A 26,118-nucleotide genomic window follows, 5' to 3' on the forward strand; every position below is an offset into this window, starting at 1 on the left:
TAAGATGGGACCTGATTATTTAAAACCTTATAAGTAAGAAGAAGAATTTTAAATTCTATTCTAGAATTAACAGGAAGCCAATGAAGAGAGGCCAATATGGGTGAGATATGCTCTCTCCTTCTAGTCCCCGTTAGTACTCTAGCTGCAGCATTTTGAATTAACTGAAGGCTTTTCAGGGAACTTTTAGGACAACCTGATAATAATGAATTACAATAGTCCAGCCTAGAGGAAATAAATGCATGAATTAGTTTTTCAGCATCACTCTGAGACAAGACCTTTCTAATTTTAGAGATATTGCGCAAATGCAAAAAAGCAGTCCTACATATTTGTTTAATATGCGCATTGAATGACATATCCTGATCAAAAATGACTCCAAGATTTCTCACAGTATTACTAGAGGTCAGGGTAATGCCATCCAGAGTAAGGATCTGGTTAGACACCATGTTTCTAAGATTTGTGGGGCCAAGTACAATAACTTCAGTTTTATCTGAGTTTAAAAGCAGGAAATTAGAGGTCATCCATGTCTTCATGTCTGTAAGACAATCCTGCAGTTTAGCTAATTGGTGTGTGTCCTCTGGCTTCATGGATAGATAAAACTGGGTATCATCTGCGTAACAATGAAAATTTAAGCAATGCCGTCTAATAATACTGCCTAAGGGAAGCATGTATAAAGTGAATAAAATTGGTCCTAGCACAGAACCTTGTGGAACTCCATAATTAACCTTAGTCTGTGAAGAAGATTCCCCATTTACATGAACAAATTGTAATCTATTAGATAAATATGATTCAAACCACTGCAGTGCAGTGCCTTTAATACCTATGGCATGCTCTAATCTCTGAAATAAAATTTTATGGTCAACAGTATCAAAAGCAGCACTGAGGTCTAACAGAACAAGCACAGAGATGAGTCCACTGTCTGAGGCCATAAGAAGATCATTTGTAACCTTCACTAATGCTGTTTCTGTACTATGATGAATTCTAAAACCTGACTGAAACTCTTCAAATAGACCATTCCTCTGCAGATGATCAGTTGGCTGTTTTACAACTACCCTTTCAAGAATTTTTGAGAGAAAAGGAAGGTTGGAGATTGGCCTATAATTAGCTAAGATAGCTGGATCAAGTGATGGCTTTTTAAGTAATGGTTTAATTACTGCCACCTTAAAAGCCTGTGGTACATAGCCAACTAATAAAGATAGATTGATCATATTTAAGATCGAAGCATTAATTAATGGTAGGGCTTCCTTGAGCAGCCTGGTAGGAATGGGGTCTAATAGACATGTTGGTTTGGAGGAAGTAACTAATGAAAATAAATCAGACAGAACAATCGGAGAGAAAGTGTCTAACCAAATACCGGCATCACTGAAAGCAGCCAAAGATAACGATACGTCTTTGGGATGGTTATGAGTAATTTTTTCTCTAAGTTAAAATTTTTATTAGCAAAGAAAGTCATGAAGTCATTACTAGTTAAAGTTAAAGGAATACTCGGCTCAATAGAGCTCTGACTCTTTGTCAGCCTGGCTACAGTGCTGAAAAGAAACCTGGGGTTGTTCTTATTTTCTTCAATTAGTGATTAGTAAGTAGTGAGTAGTAAGATGTCCTAGCTTTACGGAGGGCTTTTTTATAGAGCAACAGACTCTTTTTCCAGGCTAAGTGAAGATCTTCTAAATTAGTGAGACGCCATTTCCTCTCCAACTTACGGGATATGGATGGAGTTTCTTATATGGAGTAAGCAGCTCAGGTTATGTGTGAACTAGCTCACAGTCTCAGCTCATTTTTGTGCAAAATGAAGAGTTGAACCCCACAACCTCTAAAAAATAGAGCCCAGGTTGAAAAATGTTAAACTTACCTTTTAGGAAATCTTCCACCACTGTCAATTAGCTGCATATACGACCATTTTAGTTGAGTTTTTGACAGACATTCACTGAGCTACTGTTTGTGTTCAGGTTATAAGTCGATGGCTATGTAGTTACAACATTTCAAACAATGTTCTTTTAGTGAAACAAAGATTAATGGCACAGTGGTTGTAGTACAGTAGTTCCACACGTAGGGGTGTTAAAACAAGAACACTCATAAAAACACCCCAACGCACCAAATATCTGTATGAACAAACTTTATTAACTGTCAATTATTCATCTCTACTACCTTGTATATAAGGTATTATTACTATAGCATAATTTGAACCCATTATATATATATATATATATATATACACACACACACAGTAGTGTCCAGAATAATAGTAGTGCTATGTGACTAAAAAGATTAATCCAGGTTTTGAGTATATTTCTTATTGTTACATGGGAAACAAGGTACCAGTAGATTCAGTAGATTCTCACAAATCCAACAAGACCAAGCATTCATGATATGCAGGGGCGTAGCACCAAATTCTGGGCCCTAGGTACTAGCCATATTGAAGGACCCCCCCCCCCCCCACTGTTACGTTCTTTCTTCTTAACGCAAACACCAAATATCTAATGCGTAGTCAAACCAGGTCTAAATCATGTATACCTTAGATCACACCTGGGAGTCAGAACCCATTTTAAAGTTGGGGGAGCAATATTGAGTTGGGGGGTCTGGGGGACCAAATTGCACCATTTCCTAGAAAAATGGTGCAATTTGGTGCATTCCCGTCTGTTAAAATGCATAGGAATGCACCAAATTGCACCATTTTTCTAGAAAATGGTGCAATTTGGTCCCCCAGACCCCCCAACTCATTATTGCTAGCTTTCAAGCTCACCTCTCTTTTCCAAGAATTTGGTTAGCAGCTGCTTTCCCTCATTTAGTCTTCTTTCCCTGTCCTTTTTTTCTCTTCTTTTTTGAAATCCGGACTTTGATTTTTAGGAAAGACATATTTTATTTCAGCCTAAACACTAGGGCTGCAACTAACGATTATTTTTCTAATCAGTTCATCGGTCGATTATTTTTTCGATTAATCGTTTTTTGTTTTGTTTTTTTGTTTGTTTTACTTACATGTGAGTTTTGCCATTATTTCTTTAAGTGAGTTATTATTAAAAGGCTTTGTCACACAACATCCACATTTGACCTTTTAACAAAGTTATGTTATATTCTTGTCAAAAACATACCTGGAGTAGTGTTTTGTTTTATTTTGCACATACATACATCACTGACACACCACAAAGAGATTTCCATCAGGTTTAGATGCCAACAGCAACTATCTCAACCACTGACAACATATTACAGCAAGAGTCCACAAAAGTATTTTAAAGGCCTGACGAAAGTGTAATATGTTATATTTAATAAGATATTTTCATGAAAAAAGACACAAATGTGCAGTTTACTGCATTTTATTTTTTTCTTGTGTAAAAACAGCTTAGATGCGGTTTGACCAAAACAAATTGTCATTAAACTTAAATAAAACAGGGATGAAGTGGAGGTTTAAGAGTCACTAGGTGTTCACAGTAAACAGTTATTTCTATATTTATTTATGTTCATTGTTAGTTGGTTTAATCTTTTCTGTTTTGTTTTATCAGATTCTTTTTGTCCGTTTCTCTAAAACTGTATTGTTAGTTATTAGTTATTATTACTATTATTGTTGTTGTTTCTATTATTATTGATATATAAATAAAAATAAATGAATAAAATATTACAATTTGTAATATATTTGACTCTTACGACAACAAACGCTGAGCCATGAATTATTATACAGAAAACAAATGTGCTGACAGCTGCAACAGCTTAATGCTAACGTCAACATTGAAAACGCCATACACATGCTAACGCGTTAGCATCGGTCCTGTTTTTAAGTTATAAAATATATCTATCAACTGTTTCAGAAGACCATAACAGGTCAGATTAACATAAAAAGGTAATACTCACAGAGATATGCTCTTTAGGGTTTTAGTGGGGAAAAATTAAGATTAAGCGAAATAAAACACTGAATCAACAAAGCACCAGATCGAAGCACTGCTTCGATCTGCGAATCACTGCTTCGATTGGTTCAAGGTTCAAAGCAAAGCCGCATTTGAAACATTTGCGGTGATACAAAGTTATTTAACAACTGATGACTAAATTAGTTGACAACTATTTTAATAATCGATTAGTTATTTCAGCTCTACTAAGCACCTCCTCTTCTTAAGCACCTTTCTTTCTGTCTGATCCCGGATGTGTGTGTGAGTGAGAGTGTGTGTGTGTGTGTGTGTGTGTGTGTGTGTGTGTGTGTGTGTGTGTGTGTGTGTGTGTGTGTGTGTGTGTGTGTGTGTGTGTGTGTGTGTGTGTGTGTGTGTGTGTCGCCTGGACTAAACCATTGTACAACTGTGCAGGGGTGGAAGGGCCCTCAGAGATCGTTCAATATTATTGTTAGAGCAGAATTATGTTTTACAACATTTATACATTCATTCTGATTATATTTTTACAACAAGAATTGTATGGACATTAATAACGTGCAACACAAAAATGTATTTAATGCCAGTTTTTTGTGCCCCCCCCATGCTCTGGGCCCTGGGTACATAGTACCCTTTACCCCCCAGTCCGACGCCCCTGATGATATGCACACTCTTAAGGCTATGAAATTGGCCTATTAGTAAAAAAAAAAAAGTAGAAAAGGGGGTGTTCACAATAATAGTAGTGTGGCATTCAGTCAGTGAGTTCGTCAATTTTGTGGAACAAACAGGTGTGAATCAGGTGTCCCCTATTTAAGGATGAAGCCAGCACCTGTTGAACATGCTTTTCTCTTTGAAAGCCTGAGGAAAATGGGACGTTCAAGACATTGTTCAGAAGAACAGCGTAGTTTGATTAAAAAGTTGATTGGAGAGGGGAAAAAGTATACGCAGGTGCAAAAAATTATAGGCTGTTCATCTACAATGATCTCCAATGCTTTAAAATGGACAAAAAAACAGAAACGCGTAGAAAATGGAAAACAACCATCAAAATGGATAGAAGAATAACCAGAATGGCAAAGGCTCACCCATTGATCAGCTCCAGGATGATCAGACAGTCTGGAATTACCTGTAAGTGCTGTGACAGAAGACGCCTGTGTGAAGCTAATTTATTTGCAAGAATCCCCCGTGAAGTCCCTCTGTTAAATAAAAGACGTGCAGAAGAGGTTATCATTTGCCAAAGAACACATCAACTGGCCTAAAGAGAAATGGAGGAATATTTTGTGGACTTATGAGAGTAAAATTGTTCTTTTTGGGTCCAAGGGCCGCAAAGTTTGTGAGACGACCCCCAAACTCTTAATTCAAGCCACAGTTCACAGTGAAGACAGTGAAGCATGGTGGTGCAAGCATCATGATATGGGCATGTTTCTCCTACTATGGTGTTGGGCCTATATATCGTATACCAGGTATCATGGATCAGTTTGGATATGTCAGAATACTTGAAGAGGTCATGTTGCCTTATGCTGAAGAGGACATGCCCTTGGAATGGGTGTTTCAACAACACAATGAAGAAATCATGAAAAACTGTGGTTATACAACTAAATACTAGTTTAGTGATTCACAGGATTGCTAAAAAAAAGCAGTTTGAACATAGTTTTGAGTTTGTAGCGTCAACAGCAGATGCTACTATTATTGTGAACACCCCCTTTTCTACTTCTTTTACTAATAGACCAATTTCATAGCTTTAAGAGTGTGCATATCATGAATGCTTGGTCTTGCTGGATTTGTGAGAATCTACTAAATCTACTGGTACCTTGTTTCCCATGTAACAATAAGAAATATATTCAAAACTTGGATTAATCTTTTTAGTCACATAGCACTACTATTATTCTGAATGCTACTGTAAGTCGACAGCTATGTAGTTACAACATTTCGAACAATGTTCTTTTAGTGAAACAAAGATTAATGTCACAGTGGTTGTAGTACAGTAGTTCCACTTGTTGGAGTATTAAAACAAGAACACTCATAAAAACACCCCAACGCACCAAATATCTGTATGAACAAACTATTTACTGTAAATTATTCATCTCTACTACCTTGTATACAAGGTATTATTGCTATAGCATAATTTAAAGCCATTATATATAAAGGTAATACCATGAACTCAGCTGTAACAGTATTTATAGAAATGACACTCAAAGCAAATGTTTGAAGAAATTTTTCTAATTAACAAAAAAACCCTAAAATGTAGAGGTAATCTGGTACTTTACAGCGAAAAGCAGAAATAAGTGACATCCAATATACAGTATTTATTTCAGCATTTTCATGACACAATTAACTGTTATTTTGTAGGATTGTGGTAAATGTAGTTAACAGTTTTCAGTTTACAGGGGTACCGGTACCTTATCAGGTATCAAAGAATGATAAGACATAGTCCTAAGGCAGGAGTGTAACCCTGACAACTCAGACAGTAAGAAAAAGATCAATATACTGGAATGGCAACATAGAATAACAACAGCATGAATATAATAACAGAATTTCTGAGCCGAGTTCACAAAAGTCAACGTCTTCTATATCACGTATCCTGTATAAAACACATATAGACGCACATATCCTTTGGGAAATGCTGTAAACACAAAGGACATAGTAAAAAATAAATAAAATTGCACTAAAGCTCTTGAAATGTAACATCAAATAACCAGCCATACAAAAAAAGCACTGGGTCCATAATTTTATAGTCCACACCGCACCGTCCTACTTCACATCAGAATCTAGGACTGATTCATGTCAGAAAAAGAGCCACAAAGTTGAGTCAATGGCAACATATTGGTACTTCCATTAATGTGAATTTAAGTAGAAGAAAAACTTGGGTAAGAAACAAGTATCACTCAGCCTATCAACATGTGGCCATTTAATTTAATGACTGTAATTTAATCATGTTCTGACATTTTTGCCTTTAGTAGTCAATTGAGAACAGCAATACAGCCCAAGGTGTGGCATCACATATCTTAGAGTAGGGTGAACGAATGTCCTGTTTTCCCAGGACATGTCCTGTTTTCACATCAGGGTCTGTACTACGAAGCGGGGTTAACTTACTCAGATGTAACCCAGGGTTAACTTCTTAAACCGGGGTTGACAAAACCTGGTGTTCTCAAGTGGTGGTAATCAGTACTACGACGCTGATTAAGATGTTGACTTGTTGAACCTGTGTTAACCTAACTGGAGTTTGGGCACGTTCACATAAAAGGGGCAGGTTGCAGCGCACGTCACCATTTTTCAATGATGGCGCGGTCACCTTACTTTACCGAAGAAGAATGCATGATTATTATGCGGAGCTACGAGGAATTTAAATGAATGTTAAGGGGGAAATTGAACACATCGTCTGCCAATAAAGCAAGACAGGCTTGTTGGCAACGTATTGCTGATCGGGTAAATGTGTAAGTATAATTCAATTGTTCTCCAAATCTGTTATAGATGATTAACCTGTGGAATGTCTGATATGTGTAAAATAATGACCTTCTTTCATTAATTACGCCCAGATGCAACACGATTCAGAAGTGGGCATAGGCCTACTAATAGATGTTAGGTTAATTTAATGTTTCCTAAATAGGCTACCTATCTAAGGATTTAAAGCCATTAATGGTCATTCTGTTAACATAGTTACATATACCACTTTGGCATGAAGGTTATCCAACAGGACAGCCCCATGTGGGGAGAAAAAGTGAATGTGAAATATGTAATTATAGTAATTGTATTTTAGAATATTTAGAAAAATCACTCAAACCAAAGCAACCCTTATGTGGCTGAAATAAGTGAAAAGAAGGTGATCTTAGAGTGGACTACACGATAATGGGTATATGAAATAGGCCGAATAGAACGGCTATACCTGCACATTGATACTGTGAAAAGATTTGCAATTGACATAATCACCCTCGTGCTCTCCCAGGGGTGCAATGATTGGGATTTGCGTGCAATCAATGGCTCCTATTACTCTTGGGAAACCTAGGAGAAATTGTTATTGATAAGCCCCACTTTGCCTAATTAATGGACATTCATTAGACCTATTTTGAAATTAGTAATTACCTGCGATTGCATACAACCCTTCTTTGATTTGCATTGCGGATAAATGGCCAGGGAAAACGATAAATGCATCGACCAGTTTAGATAGAGCAAGTACTACCTTGCGAATCATACGACATACAGTATTCTTGCTCAGATGATCAGCATCACCGATGAAATACAAATGCAAAATGCAAAATATCTAAGCGCAAGGCACATTATCTGCTCGATTGTCAGGGCATTGCTACAATGGTTGATGTTACAGACGTCTGGCCCGATCAGCTGACAAAGATAACGAATTCCCTCAGCTGAGAATCTATATCTTTCATGGAGAATATCGTCCGGGTATGTCAGCGGATTCTGGCGGTCTTTAAAAGCCCTCGCCCTGCGAAGACAGCCCCTCACAATTTGTGCCCCAATATCAAACGGATCATCCAGGTAGGCCGGCATTGTCTTCGGAGTGATTGAAGGTGGATGGGCGGTACTTTTAAAGGGAGTGGTTAAGCGAAAACCTCAAGTTAACCTAGAACATAACCTGCTCGGAGCAGGTTTGGCATGCAGCGTAAATTGCCATGGCAGCATACCTCGATCAAAACCTATCCACCTTTCGTAGTATGGGTTAACCGGGAAGTTACTCCACACGTCATCATCTTACTCCCGAAGTTACCCTGATAAGCCAGTAACCCCGCTTCGTAGTACAGGCCCCAGATCTTGGCCATCCTTTTTTGTTTTTTTTATTTTTAAACACAAAGTGATGGCAATGTTCTGGTTTTCATTGGGCCATTAAACTGACTGGCATTCGGGGAGCTACTAATCACCGGAACTATAGGCAGAATGGCACTGGAATAACTGGTAATTGGCGGAATGGGTCGTTTTTGTTTATATTACACCAAAAAAAAAAAAAAACATTGATGAGATGATCAGGACTCACCATTAAAATAATCAAGTTATTTAGGCACTATATAAAGCTACAGGTCGGCAATAGAAGCCCCAAACTCTTGACAGAACAGCGACGGAATGGCAGAACGGGAGCTTGTGTGGTGCCATCTAGTGTTAATGTTGGTAAATTTTCCCAATATGGCAATCTGCTATTCCGGTGATTAGTGCTAATTGGGACAAAAAGGAGATATGTTCTTGAGAGTAGAGGGCATAGTAAGGTGCTGTTCTGTCAATCATTCCATCAATTGTATTATCATTCCTGTTCTGCCAACCGTTCCGGTTCCGCCGATTAGTACCAGCTACCAACAGAGTATCATTTAAGTACCTCATTGCCGGGCCGTGTCCTGGTTTTCAGTCATCAAAATATGGTCACCCTATCTTAGAGTCGTGGCTACAGGTGGAACCACCAGGATAAGATTTGGTAAGTTTAGCTGAAGACCAGTGTCTCTTTAAGGTAGATTCAGGTGAGGTTCAAAACGTAACGTCACACCAAATACATCGATTCTCATGACAAAAATCACCGAGATCAGGTTGTGGGTTTGAATGATGACAAAAAAATGGAGAGAATCAAAGAACTTGATGTTTATATCAAACATCAAGAAACACAGATGGGTCTCAGCAAACACTAAAACCTAAAATAGATTTCTTTTTGTACATATTATCTCCCTGAAATGTTCAAAATTGTTTATCCTTCTTCGAACCTGGTGATTTCTGGTATATTGCAGCAGCGTATCTTTGAACAAGACAGAACTCCTAAACTGCTCAACTTTCTAACATGTTGTCCTTGTAGATGCCACACTTGTGGGACAAAGATGTAAAAAAACAACATGATGAATATTGTAGCCAAATACAGCTTTTGTTTAGATTAACTTTCATAATTATATTTTTCTTCATATTACCCCTGAGTTTATTTGGCAAATTAACTACTTTTTTGAATAACTTGTGGCAATCACAGCTTCATTAGAGCAATGCAAAATGTAAATCCTGCAGGGAAGACGGGAGGCAAAAATCATAAAGAACTCCTGGAGGTCTTAAACTGATAGGTCACTAAAATTCCCATATTCGTGTACGCTACACTTCCATTCCAATATTTTACAAGATAACGGATCCCCTATCATACTGCATTCAATTATCACACAAATTTTTGAAAGTTTGAATGAAGAATCCATCCCTCCATTCATTATCTGTACTTATTCCTGTTAAGGGTCACAGGGAAAGGGGGTGGAGCCTATCCAAGCGAGAACACAATGGACAGGCCACTAGCTCATGAAGATTTGACGTACTAGAGCTCTTGGTTAAATTATACGAGGTCTGTCCGTAAAGTATAGGTCCTTTTTATTTTTTTCAAAAACTATATGGATTTCATTCATATGTTTTTACGTCAGACATGCTTGAACCCTCGTGCGCATGCGTGAGTTTTTCCACGCCTGTCGGTGACGTCATTCGCCTGTGAGCACTCCTTGTGGGAGGAGTTGTCCAGCCCCTCGTCGGAATTCCTTTGTCTGAGAAGTTGCTGAGAGACTGGCGCTTTGTTTGATCAAAATTTTTTCTAAACCTGTGGGACACATCGAAGTGGACATGGTTCGAAAAATTAAGCTGGTTTTCAGTGAAAATTTTAACAGCTGATGAGAGATTTTGAGGTGATTCTGTCGCTTTAAGGACTTTTCACGGTGCGAGACGTCGCGCAGCGCTCTCAGGCGGCGTCATCAGCCTGTTTCAAGCTTAAAACCTCCACATTTCAGGCTCTATTGATCCAGGACGTCGTGAGAGAACAGAGAAGTTTCAGAAGAAGTCGGTTTCAGCATTTTATCCGGATATTCCACTGTTAAAGGAGATTTTTTTAATGAAAGACGTGCGGGCGGATTGCAGCGTCGGCTCGCAGCCGCCGCGACGCTCCGCCACAGGAAAAACACCTCTGTTGGAAGCCTTGAGGACAAGTTGGAACATCTCCAGCTGATAAACAATTTCTCATATACTCACTCCACTGAAAGCCATCAAAAGCCAACTGGATTTTAACAAATGGTTATCAACACGGAGGTGTTTTTCCTGTGCCGCCGTGCCACGTCGGCTGCGTCCCGACGCGCAGACCCGTCCGCACGTCTTTCATTAAAAAAAATCTCCTTTAACAGTGGAATATCCGGATAAAATGCTGAAACCGACTTCTTCTGAAACGTCTCTGTTCTCTCACGACGTCCTGGATCAATAGAGCCTGAAATGTGGAGGTTTTAAGCTTGAAACAGGCTGATGACGCTGCCTGAGAGCGCTGCACGACGTCTCGCACCGTGAAAAGTCCTTAAAGCGACAGAATCACCTCAAAATCTCTCATCAGCTGTTAAAATTTTCACTGAAAACCAGCTTAATTTTTCGAACCATGTCCACTTCGATGTGTCTCACAGGTTTAGAAAAAATTTTGATCAAACAAAGCGCCAGTCTCTCAGCAACTTCTCAGACAAAGGAATTCCGACGAGGGGCTGGACAACTCCTCCCACAAGGAGTGCTCACAGGCGAATTACATCACCGACAGGCATGGAAAAACTCACGCATGCGCACGAGGGTGCAAGCATGTCTGACGTAAAAACATATGAATGAAATCCATATAGTTTTTGAAAAAAATAAAAAGGACCTATACTTTACGGACAGCCCTCGTATTGTACCTATATTAATGGCAAATGCCCACCAGGTGGAGATATTGCTCCATTTCAAGAACCTTGAGTACAGGCCCCTGTGGGACATGACGACGAACAGGTTGCTTATGGTAGTAGACCTGGTTTCAGGCTTGATAATGTACCATACTGGGGCTAGACATTCTTGACCCGGGCCAGTATTACCTCTTTATCATCTCTTGTATGTCTTACCTCCTTTCAGTGTATTTAGGGATAGTACAACTGCAGTCACCTTTATTCGCTTTTGGATCATCATCATCATCATCTTCAACAGCTTATCCGAGATCAGGTCGCGGGGGCAACAGCTCTAGCAGGGGACGCCAGACTTCCCTCTCCCGAGCCACATTGACCGCTTCTGACTGGGGGATCCCGAGGTGTTGCCAGGCCACTGTGGAGATATAATCTCTCCACCTAGTCCTGGGTCTTCCACGGGGTCTCCTCCCAGATGGACGTGCCTGGAACACCTCCCTTAGGAAATGCCCAGGAGACATCCTTACCAGATGCCCGAACCACCTCAGCTGCCTCCTTTCAACATGAAGGAGCAGCGACTCTACTCTGAGCTTCCCACGGATGACCGAACTTCTCACCTTATCTCTAAGGGAGACACCAGCCACCCTCCTAAGGAAGCCCATTTCGGCCGCATGTACCCGTGATCTAGTTCTTTTGGTCATGACCAAACCCTCATGACCACAGGTGAGAGTAAGAACGAAGACTGACCAGTAGATCGAGAGCTTCGCATTTTGGCTCAGCTCTCTTTTTGTCACAACAGTACGGTAGAGTGAATGCAACACCGCCCCTGCTGCTCCGATTCTCCGGCCGATCTCACGCTCCATTGTCCCGTCACTCATGAACAAGACCCTGAGCTACTTGAAGTCCTTCATTTGGGGCAAGACCGTATTCCCTACCCGGAGTAGGCAATCCATTGGTTTTCTGCTGAGAACCATGGCCTCAGATTTAGAGGTGCTGAGCCTCATCCCAGCCGCTTCACACTCGGCTGCGAACCGATCCAGTGAGTGTTGGAGGGCACCGGCCAATGAAGCCAACAGGACCACATCATCTGCAAAAAGCAGTGATGAGACCCTGAGCCCACCAAACCGGAAATCTTCCTCCCCCTGACTATGCCTTGATATCCTGTCCATGAATATCACAAGCATGATTGGTGACAAGGCGCAGCCCTGGTGGAGGGCTGCACTTTTGGATATGTGTGTATATTTAAACAGACAATTCCACCTGTTTATGGTAGGATTGCCTCTTTTTTGGAGGCTGTGCAAGACCTGTATGAGGCACAGGACTTGCTTTGTCAGGAAATAGAAATGTCAGCGCTATGGCGATGCAATGATTTTTCCTCTGAATGATCTAGCAAGTACAGCAAGTATGCATTTCAGTACTCAGGTCCACAGCAACTGGATGAGGCCAAGCAGACATTCATGTCACCTGGCTGAAGCTGACTGATGGCTACTTTCAGCAGATACGAACTGACATTTGATCTCCCTAGGTGGCTCCACTGGGTGGTGGGCACAGCAATGCATTGACAACTTGACCTGTACACCTCTATCACAGCACAAACAGCACACTGCTGTCTACATTCTAGCTTAATTGAGGTAAATCTGGATGAAGCAGTTGAACAGAGATGGTATATCAAGATGTTGTTCTGTTATAGCCGACTTCTATGTGTTTCTCCAGCCACAGCTCGGCTAACTGCATTGTCGACGCATATGTACTTGCCCGTGACCCAACACACATTTTGTGTTGCTTCTGATCAAGGGTAGAATTACAGTGAACAGGATGATAAATGTGGACTATTCCTGGTTCTTGACTGCGTAACACATTTAACCCAGAATTAATCACTTTCGTGAACAAGTCTACATCTTCCAATCCCCAGCCTAAGATTGAGGTGTCAAAGCCACCAGATTTTTGCAAATCACTCTTAAAAATACAAACAATTCCAAATCCATAGTCCCGCCAGAACCCACTTTTCTTGGTCAACACAAATTTGTTTTCTCTCAAGATGTTCTCAGCGTACACTATCTTGGGGTTGTACTCACTAAAGACAATAGGGAAATAGACCTGTCTCCCTTGGATGGTATTGTCTCTGCAGCGCTGCAAGGCTTCTCCACTGAAAATAAGATCAACATCACAGAAGAAGAGCAGTGTGTCATTATCAAGTTGTGAGGAGCCCAGCTCTAGTGCCAGTCCTCGTGAAAAGTTGCCTGCCATGGGGATTACAGACAGGTCAGCTTTGGGATACTTCCTGTAGTAGCCTTTGATTAATTTAACATGTTTATCTCGGTCCTGATTGTTCTCAGTGTCCACCAGAACGATGGACAACTTCACATTTTGTTTGGGTATCAAACACACTTTCTCAAAATTCTCCATGAAGCGGACAAAGGTGCCATAACGACCAGACAGAGGGACAAGGATGTTGACCTTCCTCTGGCTTTGATCCCACATTTCCCTAGCTGATTGATAGAACTGGAAAGGTGAAAAGAACTTCAGAGAGTTTGATAAGAAGGACAGGGACTGGGACTCTGAGTTGATGGCAGCCACAAGTTCATCTACATCTAATTCATTCGTTTCAGTGAAGTAGGGTCGGCTGAAGGACTGCTGCAGGTAAGCATGACGCCTCACAGGCACCGTTATTTTGCGCCCCTTGTGTTTCTTGTACAGAAGCAGCAAGTCCAGTATGTATTCTGCTCCATGCACGGGATCTACCCTGTGGTAGCCGTATTGTATCTCTTTAAAATCAATTACACGGCCACGTGCCTTAGAACTTTCGTTAATCATCTCCATGACCTGGAGTATAATGTCTTCCAGTGCAGCTCGAATTGAACCTCCAAGACTTTGGCGTACCATCTTGTTCTCAACAGAAGAATAAAGATGTCGGGCAGTTAGGAAATCCCACTCAATGACATCGTTCCTCTCACTGGGCTTGTAGCGCATGTACGAAGGTGGTATCCCGAGTTGCCGATCCTCCCATAGCACTTCCGTGTCACTAAGGTGACTCATGATCAGACCTTCTCGGTGGAGCAGGATGCTGTGGTGACGGAGCCTTGAGATCTCATGGCTCAGCATGAAACTGTGGAGCCGGTACTGGTAGGCTGGTTTTTTGTTGGGGTGTAGAGTGATGGCATTATGGACTTTGCTGCTGTGAAGTTCTTCAATGAAACCTTTCTTGTTGTGTTCATAGTTCTCATAGAAAAGCTGCTGCATCTGTAGAAAAGATTGTAATACCATAATATAATTAATTATAAAAGATATAATTAGTCATCAATTCACATTTATTAATAAAAATAATTAAACATGTCTGACAACACGAAATATAGCATATAGCTGATTTCATTCAAAATGCATTGCCTATATACAGTATAAATCAATAATGCCATGCAGACATTCAACCCTGTGGTCAGTGGTGGTTTTAGATTAAGATTCTTTTATTCTATGAGCCATTGGTGGCAGATATTGCCACCAATTACCGATACAAGCCCTGAGGTCCATTGGTGCTGGAGAATATCTCTGGATTCCATATCATGAAGTAGAAGAGAGTCTAGAATTCCCCTTTTATGGGAAGCCAATCTGACGCCAAGGCTGCAGTACCCATTTACAGTTGGGTGGACAAAGACCATGTAGAAAAAGGTCCTGATTTACTAAAGGTTTGCATGTGTAAAAATGTACGCAAACACCATTTCACTTGCAAATACACCTGCATGCTGACTTATGAACAGTGCGCGATGAGGATTGCATCTGTCATGTGCAAAAAAGCATATTGTCAATTTAGTGTATTTACCTTCATGAATATGCAATTTAGGATTTGTCCACCAGAATGCGCACAATTCTGGGAGGAAACATGCAAACAGGTGAGGTTTGCACACACAACATGATTTATCAAGGTCAAAAGAAAATTTCACGGGTGCCGATTGTGTCTGTATTTTGCGAGTTTGAAACCTTGGCATGAATGTGTTTGACAGACTGCTGTTCTAGAAAACAGGCTGCACAGAATTAAAAAAATAAATAAATAAAACATTCATAGCACTTGCAGTTTGCAGACATCAAGCACATTTAACTTGATTTTGTGTTTGTTTCTAGTCTTAACAGGTAGACTAAAAACAGACGCACATATCAGAGTCTGTGTGGGACATCACGGCTGTACACAAAGGATGCAAATCTATTTCAGACATTTCATTTTTGTTCCATCCATGGTATTTTAGCAAACTGGTGAATAATTACAGTGCATTCTGCCAGTGGAGCACACAAAAACTGTGTTCACAGGGGTCAAAAAAAAAAAAAAATGCTCAAATCATAGGAAAAATACCACATTATTTGTCTGAAGGTAAGGATTTCAAATAGCTGTAGTTTGTGCTATCTATCGCCTCAAGTTATGGAATTACAGAACAAAAACTACAAAAATTGTGAAAAGGTCAAATTTCAGTTTGTAAAGGGTCAAAAATTAATGATGCTTCAATTTGATAATAGTTTGCACCATCTGCTATCCTTAGTTATCAAGTTACAGAGCATCCGGAAAAGTATTCAGTCCAGTCAACTGATTCTGCTCTTTTTCTCTCTGTCCAAGGCACGGATGACATCGTGCAAGGCTGACAGCTGTGCACCACAGGTCACTAGACTGACCATGAGATGCCCTGGCTGAAGCTGATGCAGCACACTGCAGTCTGCCTTCGGAATGTAATCCTACATGATGATGGGATGGATGGATGAATGCTGGCCCCGTATCCCAGGGTGCTATATGATCCCCTGCCAATGACTGCATGCGCATCTCAATAATGCACCTTTGCTTTGATGCTATTCTGTTTTTTTCTGTTTCTTCAGCTTGGTAAAAACTCTAACTATTAGAATGGCCTAAGCAGTGGGTCACCCGTCTGAGTCTGGTCTGCTTGAGGTTTCTTCCCCAACATCATCAAAGGATGTTTTCCTTACCACTGTCACCTGTGTGCTTGCTCTAGGGGTTGGTAAGGTTGGACCTTACTCGTGTGAAGCGCATTGGGGCAGCTTTGTTGTGATTTGGTGCTATATAAATGAAATAAATTGAAACTGAATGGAATTATTCACAGTGCACTTTTTCCACATTTTGATAGGTTACAGCAGGGGTAGGCAACCTGTTCCAGAAAGAGCCATGAGGGTGCAGGTTTTCTTTGCAGCCACTGACTCCACCATGTGATTTCACTGATTAACTGATTCCATCTGCTCAAAGTGATATTAATCAGTAAAATCACCTGGTGGAGTCAGTGGCTGCAAAGAAAACCTGCACCGTCATGGCTCTTTCTGGAACAGGTTGCCTACCCCTGGGTTACAGCCTTATTTCAAAATGGAGTAAATTTTTTTTTCCTGCAAAATTCTACTTAACACCCAACAACATGAAAAAAGCTTCTTTTGTTCTTTTAACATTTTTGCAAATTCACAAAAAAAAAGAAAAAAGAAAGAATTCACATGCACATAAGTATTCACACCCTTTGCTCAATACTTTGTTGATGCACCTTTATTAGCAATTACAGCCTCAAGTCTTCTTGAATATGATGCCACAAGCTTGGTGCACCTATCTTTGGGCAGTTTGGTCCATTCCTCTTTGCAGCACCTCTCAAGCCCCATCACGTTGGATGGGGAGCGTCAGTGTACAGCCATTTTCAGATCTCTCCAGAGATGTTCAATCAGATTCAGGTCTGAGCTCTGGCTGGACCACTCAAGGACAGTTGTCCTGAAGCCACTCCTTTGATATCTTGGATGTGTGCTTAGGGTCATTGTCCTGCTGAAAGATGAACTGTTGCCCCAGTCTGAGATCAAGAGCGCTCTGGAGCAGGTTTTCATCCAGGATGTATCTGTAATTGCAGCATTCATCTTTCCCATCCTGACTAGTCTCCCAGTTCCTTCTGCTGAAAAACATCCCCACAGCATGATGCTGCCACCACCATGCTTCACTGTAGGGATGGTGCCTCCAAACATGACGCCTGACATTCACACAAAGAGTTCAATCTTCATCTCATCAGGCCAGAGAGTGTCATTTCTCATGGTCTGAGAGTCCTTCAGGTGCCTTTTGGTAAACTCCAGGTGGGCTGCCATGTGTCTTTTACTGAAGAGTGGCTTCCATCTGGCCACTCTACCATACAGGCCTGATTGGTGGTTTGCTGCAGAGATGGTTGTCCTTCTGGAAGGCTCTCCTATCTCCACAGAGGAATGCTGGAGTTTTGACAGAGTCACCATCAGGTTCTTGGTCACCTCCCTGACTAAGGCCCTTCTTCCTCAATCAGTCAGTTTAGACGAGCGGCCAGCTCTAGAAAAAAGTCCTGTTGGATCCGATCTTCTTCTGTTTATGGTTGATGGAGACCACTGTGCTCATTGGGACCTTCAGAGCAGCAGAAATGTTTCTGTACCTGTTCTCTACTTGTATATATACAGGTGTGTGTCTTTCCAAATCATGTCCAATCAACTGAATTTACCCAAGGTGGACTCCAATATAGCTATACAAACATCTCAAAGATGACCAGTGGAAACAGGATGCACCTGAGCTCAATGTTAAACTTCATGCCAAAGGCTGTGAATACGTATGTACAAGTGATTTGTTATTTAGATTTTTTTTTAACTTTTAATAAATGTGCAACAATCGAAAAAAAAAAAATCACATTATCATTATGGGGTATTGTGAATAGAATTTTGAGGGAAAAAAGTAATGTACTCCATTTTGGAATAAGGCTGCAACATAACAAAATGTGGAAAAAGTGAAGCACTGTGAATAATTCCATTCAGTTTCAATTTATTTCATTTATATGCACCGTCGCAAAAATAGATCACAGAACCAGTGGTGGGCACAGTTCCGATAATCTGTTAACCGATAATTATCGAAGATAATGTTTTCATTATCGGATTATCTTTTTTAGATAACTTTAAAAACCATTATCGGACTAATTATCTTGCAATAAATTTTTGTCCGATAATTTTAGACCGATAACGTGGTAAATAAAGCTGAACAGCTACAAATATTTATAAAACTTAAAATCAGTTGAGCACCTACCTGTTAAATGTTTCGTAGCTGATGTGTAGTTCTACCCTCTGCAAAACAGAGAAGAGATGCTTTAAGAAGAAACCGCTCTATCCTCTGCAGGCAAAGGAGAACTGGTCCCAAAAAAAAAAACTAATTTCTTTTGACCCCATATTGATACGCGGGCAATATCACCCAAGTCATCCAGAGGCATATATTTTTAACTTATGGTTCAACTTTTAACCAAACTAATTTTGGACAAGTTATTTAAATTATTGTCATGTCTGAAGCTTTATAAAGTGAAAATATCAGATATATGTTTTAGTTTTAAAGTAATGTGCTAATTTTTAAGGTTTTAGTGTGGATATATGCTGTGCCCAGCAGTGCATTATGGATAGGATAGGGTAATCTCAGTACGTTCATGACATGAGAAATGCATTTGAAACACTCTGATCAGGCTCTACGGAAAACAGCATTAAACTCTAGTGTCTAAAACTCTCGTGAATATATTATCTTGGTTTATAGACGTTGTTATTGTGTCTGCGTTTATTAAATTCCACGCATCTTAAATGTAGCAGACACGGATTATCTGGAATTTTGTTTTGGCAAATTTTCAAGGTCTCTACTGCCATCTACTGGCCAGTAGTGTTCATTCGCCCTATTGACGTATCCCATAATCCCTTGCGTGCCAGTGAGTCGCTGCAGTCAAACAACATATTGGGAATCAACACGATGACAGCTGTAAATGAATTTTTTTATGCTTTTCGTCACATTAATAAGAGACTGCTGCATGATACCCTGAAAACTTGCTAAAACAATTATAACAAATAATGTGTCTGCTACGTTTAATCTGCATGGAATTTAATAAACGCAAACCGAATTTCAGACATATTATATATATTAGTCTCGAACAAAGAGGACAAACAGTGTTGTAAAGAACAATAATCAAAACGTTAAAGAGCAAACTTCACTTTCCCCCAGAACGACATGATCAGGAAGCGAGCGTCGCTCACAGCAGCTCCCACTGAAAATAACAGAGAGGCAGCCTGTGATTCTCGCATGTTCACATAAAATAAACGCAATAACAATGTCTAAAAACACAGAGAATATATTCACGAGAGTTTTAGGCACAATATAAAAATAGTTTTATGTTGCGATGTTAATGCTGTTGTCCGCGTGCAGCGCTTAAAGTGCAGCGTGATCAGAGCGTCTCAATGCAGTTCTCAATGTTACTGAGATCTCGCAGCATGGTGACCTCTCCGAGGTTTTGCGGGATTTGAAACGTCAATAGGGCCAATAGCCAATATTTATGTGTCAAGACAATATTGAGTGCACGTTTTACAATATAATAAAACGTGCGCACAGCATCATAAAATGTGCGCACATTCTCTCTACATGCAAAACATTTTGCGATGACACTTCCAGGGCTCTGTAAAAATGCCTGTTTTTACAAATAATAAAAAAAAATGGAATATTTTACAAAAGCACATTTATCTGTAAAAACGAACACACGACACACGTCACATTAACGTGTTAGTTTACATAATGAATGACTGAACCAATCAGTGTTTAGCAGAAGAAGCACATTTTACCCAGAATCCTTTGCGATCTGTCTGTGTTTTTTACAAAACTTCAGAATTAGTGCATTATTCAACATTAAAAGATATTTGTTATATTTTAACTTTGTACAAATGACAGAATTGACATTAATGGAGTTATTCTATCAGTATTCATTTTATTTATACACCAAACCATAACTCAGCATTGCTTTATTTTGGAAGACCTCGGCCTGACTGGAGCATTGTGATTGGGTAGAGAGCTGAGCTTTGCGGCTACTCTCAGCTTGCTTCTGTGCTGGAAGTCATGTAGTAAACAAGAGCTTCCAGCAGGTGACAAGATGTTCAAAGACATAAGTGTGGGCTCATTGTTTGGGTCTGTTGTCGCTTTTGATGTTACCAGAAGCGATCGTGGTGTTAAAACTCAAATTCAGTTAGCTAGTAGTTGCAAATGTACCAGAGACAATACTGGAATTTATCGGTTATCTGTAACTTCCGATACATTTTTGGGTGGTTTATCGTTTTATCTTTATCAAAGATAACTTTTCAGTTATCTGATTATCTGTTATCGAAGTTAATTTTTTGGTTATCTGTGCCCACCACTGCACAGAACCCAATGGATGGTGACGAAGTATTAAAACTGTTAAAACTATTCCTTGTGAGGCTTGGAAGTTATTAGGCCAGTAATTAGCTACACAACATTATTAGATGACTTTTCAGTTATTTCTTTGACTTGAAAATGAACACCAACAGTCACCCAGTAGTGACTTTGATGATCTAAAAAAAAAAAATAAAAAAGGTACTTGAACAAGGAGCTTTTTTAACCAGAATGGTGCAAACTGTACCTTGTTGTGTAACAATCCAGAAATTCTCTTACAGATAGAAATTCTGAAACCACAAGAAACGTAAGACAACTGAATGTTACCTCGTAGGACCAGACACACTGCGTCCCTCCGAAGCGGCGCACACAGCGGCCCACTTCCACATCCTCGTGGGTGGTGTACATCTCCCTCAGACAGGTGCTGATGTGAGGTACCATCCTCCGGAGAACTTCTCTGCTGAAGATCATCCCGGGGCCTCCCATACAAAAGTTTTCTCCAAGCTCAAGGGCCAGCCTGCCTAATTCCTCAGCCATGCCCAGGCCTGTCTGGCCAAGGTACAGCGGCTTACTGCTGTTAAGAGAGCGAAGGAACAACTCCAGCTTCTCACCTGGCAGTGGGAAAGACGGGACAAATAAGACTTGTTAGGACATCGTTCCCCAGACAGGAACATTTTGCAGTGGGGGTGAACTCGAACAGAAACCACTGCCTCTGGTTGGCACTCCCCTGGTTGGCGTGCCCATTGCTGCTGCTTGCAGGTTGTGCACAGGACACTTTATATCATCTGACACCTGACTGTCAAAGCATTTCTACAATACAACGGGTAGATTTTGTTGAAGGCACCATCATGTCTGTAACTATATGGACAGGGACAGTTTTTGTTATTTTGCCCCTGTATACCACCACCATGGAGTTGTAATGAAACAATCAAGATCTTCTTGTAAAGTAGACTGTCAGCTTTATTTCAAGGGGTTGAACTTTGAAAGGCTTCTGTTAATGTCATTTATGCCTTTGTGGTCGCCAGAATAATTAGGGAATAACCCTGTTGTCTGATGACGTTCATGCTGGTTATACAGTCACAAATATAGCTTTACTGGCAATGTGTTAGTGGAGCCGGTAAAAAGGAGTTTTACACGACGCGTTAGCAGAGCCGTAAAACAGCTATTTTCGACCGTATAACAGCATGAACGTCCACAAATCAACAGACACAAGGGGGTTATTCCCATTCTAATTCAATTCCCTAATTTGCACGGTTTATTTTTCTGTAGGTAATTCAGTCAGTGAGGCTTTACTGTCGAGCCAAGGCAGCATCGCTGCAACAGCGGTCAGGGCGCGGAGTAATCCATCAAATGTGAAAATCCATCAAATGTGAAACAGTAATTCTGTTTCAGAATCCACATTAATACTTTCGTATGGTAGCTTAAATTCACCCATTTTGGTGGCAGCATGCGACTTTCTCTCGCTTTCAGCTAACAGCGCGCAGCTGGTGTTCTGTCGAATTCTGTCTTGTCGCATTGATCGACAGTTCCGTGTCCCAAAAATAATGTGCATGCACAATTGTACGGAGGACAGGAATGCCATTCAACAGGAATGACATCTTGTCAGAACACTGGTCAGGGTGCGGAGTAATACACCCAAATGTGAAACGGTCTAATATTTTGCCACCGCTACCCCGATATTATACGGTCTGAAATCTCACACGCTTAACCAATCAGATTCATAGAAAAAATGTAACTGGATTAGATTTCTGCACAGAACAACCTGTAAATTTTACAGTATAAACCTGCTGTAATCTACGAAAAAAAAAAAAAAATTAAACCAGTAAATCCAACAGCATTTTTTTTCCCAAGTTATGCATAACATTGATTTTTTTACACTAATTATGTTGACATGTTGCTATTAAACTAATCATTTCTGTAGAACTTAAATGCCGCAGTTAGTTATTGTAGAATAAAAATCAATTTAATGGGATTTTATTGTACTGCTCCCATTTTGCTGAGGGTCACCACAGCAGGTTTGGCACAGGATTCACGTGTTGATCTGATTTTTCCGAACATAACTTCAACGGTATAAGGAGAACAGGCTGCAGGCGGCCTTGAACGTGGAATATATGATTTGAGACAAAGCACACTTAGGGTTTGTGCCACCGTGCTGTGGAACTGAGGAACTACTCTGAAAAGACTATCGCTGAAAGCACCTGTCACATTAATGTGTCACATCCGCCGTGTTGGACATGCACTTGTCACTTAACAGTGTGTGTGTGTTTATGAGGAAGTGAAGAGGTGAAGTGTAGCTTTTAATGTCACATAATTGCACTTTAGATTTACTTCTGTCTTCTGTGCCCATAATGAACTTTTGGACTACATGCGACACACCGCAGAACAAAAACTGTTTTCAGATGTAGCCAGAACTCGTTACGTCCACCAACAATGATCCACTGAAAGTGTATTTTCCAAGACTGGAAAAAAAAAGGCGCCCAAGGTGGTTCAGGCATCTTTTCCAGATTGCCCCTGGATGCTTTGCTGGAGAGGTGTTCCACGTCCCATTGGGAGGAGGCCCCGGGGACGACCCAGGACACGCTGGAGGGACTACATCTCTCGGCTGGCTTGGGAACGCCTCGGGGTTCTCCTGGTGGAGCTGGGGGAGGTGTGTGTGGATCGGGAGGTCTGGGCAGCTTTGCTTGAGCTGCTGCAGACTCCGGATAAAGCGGAAGAAAATGGATGGATGGAAAAAATTAAAGCCAATTTGTCCTTTAACTTCGCTGCAATGGACCACGCCCCCCCCCCCCCACTTTGGGAACTAAAGTGTATCGTCATTAAGGGGGTGGGTGGAGTCACCTCTTATGTAGACGTCATCGTCGGCCCGCATGAACCACTCGTACCGGTCCAGGTAGTGGTCGTGGATGTACTTGAGCATCATGAAGGACTTTTTCTGCGGCGGGTAGGAATCGTCCACGGCGGACAGTGACACCACCGGGACCGGCCCCCGGACCGAGTCGGACCCGGCGCTGGAGAAGAACTCCACCTTCCCGGGGATGGAGCGCGCCCACGTGGCGTGCGCGGCGGCGGCGCGGGAAGCCAGGTACTTTTTGGCGGTCATGACGCCCACGTAGAGGAAGTGTTTGGGTCGAGTCCCGCCGCCGCTACCGGAGCCCAGCGAGATCTGCTCCTCCTCCTGCCGCGGCGGCGGGCCCCGGTGTGCCGGCGGGCCCCGGTGTGCCGGCGGGCCCCGGTGTGCCGGCGGGCCCCGGTGTGACAGCGTGGCGGGAGTTTTACCGGCGCACTTCTCGCTTTCCAGCACGTGAGGCAGGATGAGCCACGAGCACGCGCTGAACCCGAGGAGCACGCCGAGCATCAGGCTGCTGCACGCGCTGCGCGAGCGGAGAGCCATGAGTCCTTAAGAAGAGGAAAACCAAGAGTGCTGACGTGGATCCAGCGTCTCTGGACACGCAAGTCCGAGATCAGGCTCCTCTAGCTGCCCCCTCACAGTCCGTCTAACTCGAGTCCGCATCCCACAGCGACAAAAACACTTCAGAGATCAACGCTAATCATGCTCCGGTGTTCTAGATGACTCTTCTGACGGTTTGTCAAACGAATCCGTGTTTTCATGCCTCTTCTCACTGTAACCCAGATCAGACCGCCCATCACCAACGAAGAAGACGAGCGTTGATACCGGAAGTGCGTCAGTGGCCATCTTGCTACACCCACAGACGCGTTACCAAATGTGTCGCTGCACCTCAGATAGTCCGTTTAGTTAAATACGTAAATGCATAAATTGTAGTCTGTTGTGTTGTGTGTGTGCTTTTTATTTATTTATTTTTTTTTGGGGGGGGGGGGGGGGGGGGTTGATATATTATAGAGTAAAAAAATGACAATATTGATATATCTGCTAATTTATACATAGAAATGACAACGATTCCTCACTTATTATGAAACCCTTATAACACTAAAATGTAATTGAGGTTTCATGTTTTACAGCTTAAACATGAATAATAAATACAACTTAAACAACCAACCAGTGCACAGCATGCTGCCCTCACACCGCCTTCGCTCTGATTGGTGCATTGCCCTGTCGCATTGCTCAGCATTTGCATAAAATAGACTTCTTCTATTTTAGCCCCACCTAGCTGGTGGCTTAGCAACTTGTCACTGTAAAACATCCAGTCTGATTGAAAATGAATGACTGCTAGTTGCTTTGAGTCTGTTTTTTTGTTTTTGTTTTTTTGAGCGGTAAACTTTGATGATCTCAGATGAAGCCATCCTGGAAGAAGAAAAGTTGCAGTTCCTTGACTGGCCACTTGATGCTGGCTCCAGAAGCGAGCAGGTTTCCATTTAAATCTGTACTAAATTGTCCAATGTTAGAGCAGAAATAAACATGTTTACAGCCTGGTCTCTATAGATAGTTGCCCTCCCATGACAACTGTACAGCAGTATTTTTTTTTTTTTTTTTTTTGAAGTTCTTAGTTTAGGATGCTTTAAGCCATAGTATTATGCATGATTAGGGGCGTGATCACTTTGAGTTACACCTCTTGAGTAGAGTTCCAACTATCACAGCATTAGTTACTCAGAGGTCACTCGGTGTGGCTGCTAGATGTAATGGGGGGCTGTGTCTTTTAATTTTAGGACAAACACCAGGGTGGGTTTCATATAGCAGTCTAATCTTGTTTAGCTGACTAAACTCACTTAGTCAACTGATCGTTTGACATTAGTCGTTGCACAAAGTGCTTAGTCTGCTAAAGTTTTGTGTTAGCTGACTAAAGTTTTTAGCCTCGTACAGAGTTGGTTAATCTTATTTTAGTTGACAAAACAGCATCTCACCTCAAAAAATAGCGGCTACTATGTACCACCACTTGATGGAGCAGGAAGAAAGGAGAGCCTTGTTGCAGAAGCGAGTGTTCCGGGACTGGAATAATCCATTGGAGATGTTTACTGATGCACAGGTCGGGAGCAGAGGTCCTTTGGTGCGGTGGACTTGTCCATGTTTGTAGCAGACAACCAACCCAGAACTAAACAAAACTTGCACAAGGGTCTAGCTACGGTGGGGGGCACCGGGCGGTACCGCCCAGCACTGCAAATTTCCTTCCGGTATCGCACACCGAATGCCCCCCCCCCAAAAAAAATAAATAATTTTGCCCTGCCTCCACTGCGCTTGCATCATTTGGTGACCACAGCAGCTCGTCTGAGACGGACTCTCTTCACCCAAAGTGATCAAAGGGAATAATGTGATTATTAACCATCAGATGACAAAGTAAAACCTCTTAAATCATTCTAAAGTCAGTTTTAAGCAGAAACAAGGCCGTTTTAAGCAGAAATGCGGCAATAATCGGTGAGTCGCTACTGATGGTATGAAATGGCAGAGGCCCAGTGAACGCAGCACCAGCAGCTCACGCTGCCGCTGCACTCTGATCGCTTTCTCCTTCTTTTATGATGAAATCATGCTGAATTTATGTGGAAATGATTGTTGTACAAAAGCTTCAGATATTTG

The 26,118-nt window shown here is 41.4% G+C and overlaps 1 protein-coding gene across 1 annotated transcript; it reads right to left on the reverse strand.

Annotated features, from left to right (window-relative positions):
- Positions 1-13,133: 13,133 nt before the first annotated feature.
- Positions 13,134-24,249, reverse strand: LOC117529727 (chondroitin sulfate synthase 3-like). The gene is made up of 3 exons (XM_034192583.1): positions 23,472-24,249; positions 20,961-21,244; positions 13,134-14,707 (listed from the first exon to the last, which is right to left on the reverse strand). The coding sequence occupies exons 1-3, from the start codon at positions 24,022-24,024 to the stop codon at positions 13,136-13,138; spliced, it is 2,409 nt and encodes an 802-aa protein (XP_034048474.1). The 5' UTR covers positions 24,025-24,249; the 3' UTR covers positions 13,134-13,135.
- Between the last annotated feature and the right edge of the window lie 1,869 nt (positions 24,250-26,118).

The sequence above is a fragment of the Thalassophryne amazonica genome, chromosome 17 (assembly GCF_902500255.1).
Source record: "Thalassophryne amazonica chromosome 17, fThaAma1.1, whole genome shotgun sequence".
Classification (NCBI taxonomy): domain Eukaryota; kingdom Metazoa; phylum Chordata; class Actinopteri; order Batrachoidiformes; family Batrachoididae; genus Thalassophryne; species Thalassophryne amazonica.

Bases quoted from the DNA above. Each gene is read 5' to 3' on its own strand.
- LOC117529727 (XM_034192583.1), bottom strand. From the start codon at position 24,024: ATGGCTCTCCGCTCGCGCAGCGCGTGCAGCAGCCTGATGCTCGGCGTG. The intron at 21,245-23,471 runs GTGACTCCACCC...TCCCACTGCCAG, and splicing joins CGATGACGTCTACATAAGAG to GTGAGAAGCTGGAGTTGTTC. The intron at 14,708-20,960 runs GTAACATTCAGT...TCTTTTCTACAG, and splicing joins AGTGTGTCTGGTCCTACGAG to ATGCAGCAGCTTTTCTATGA.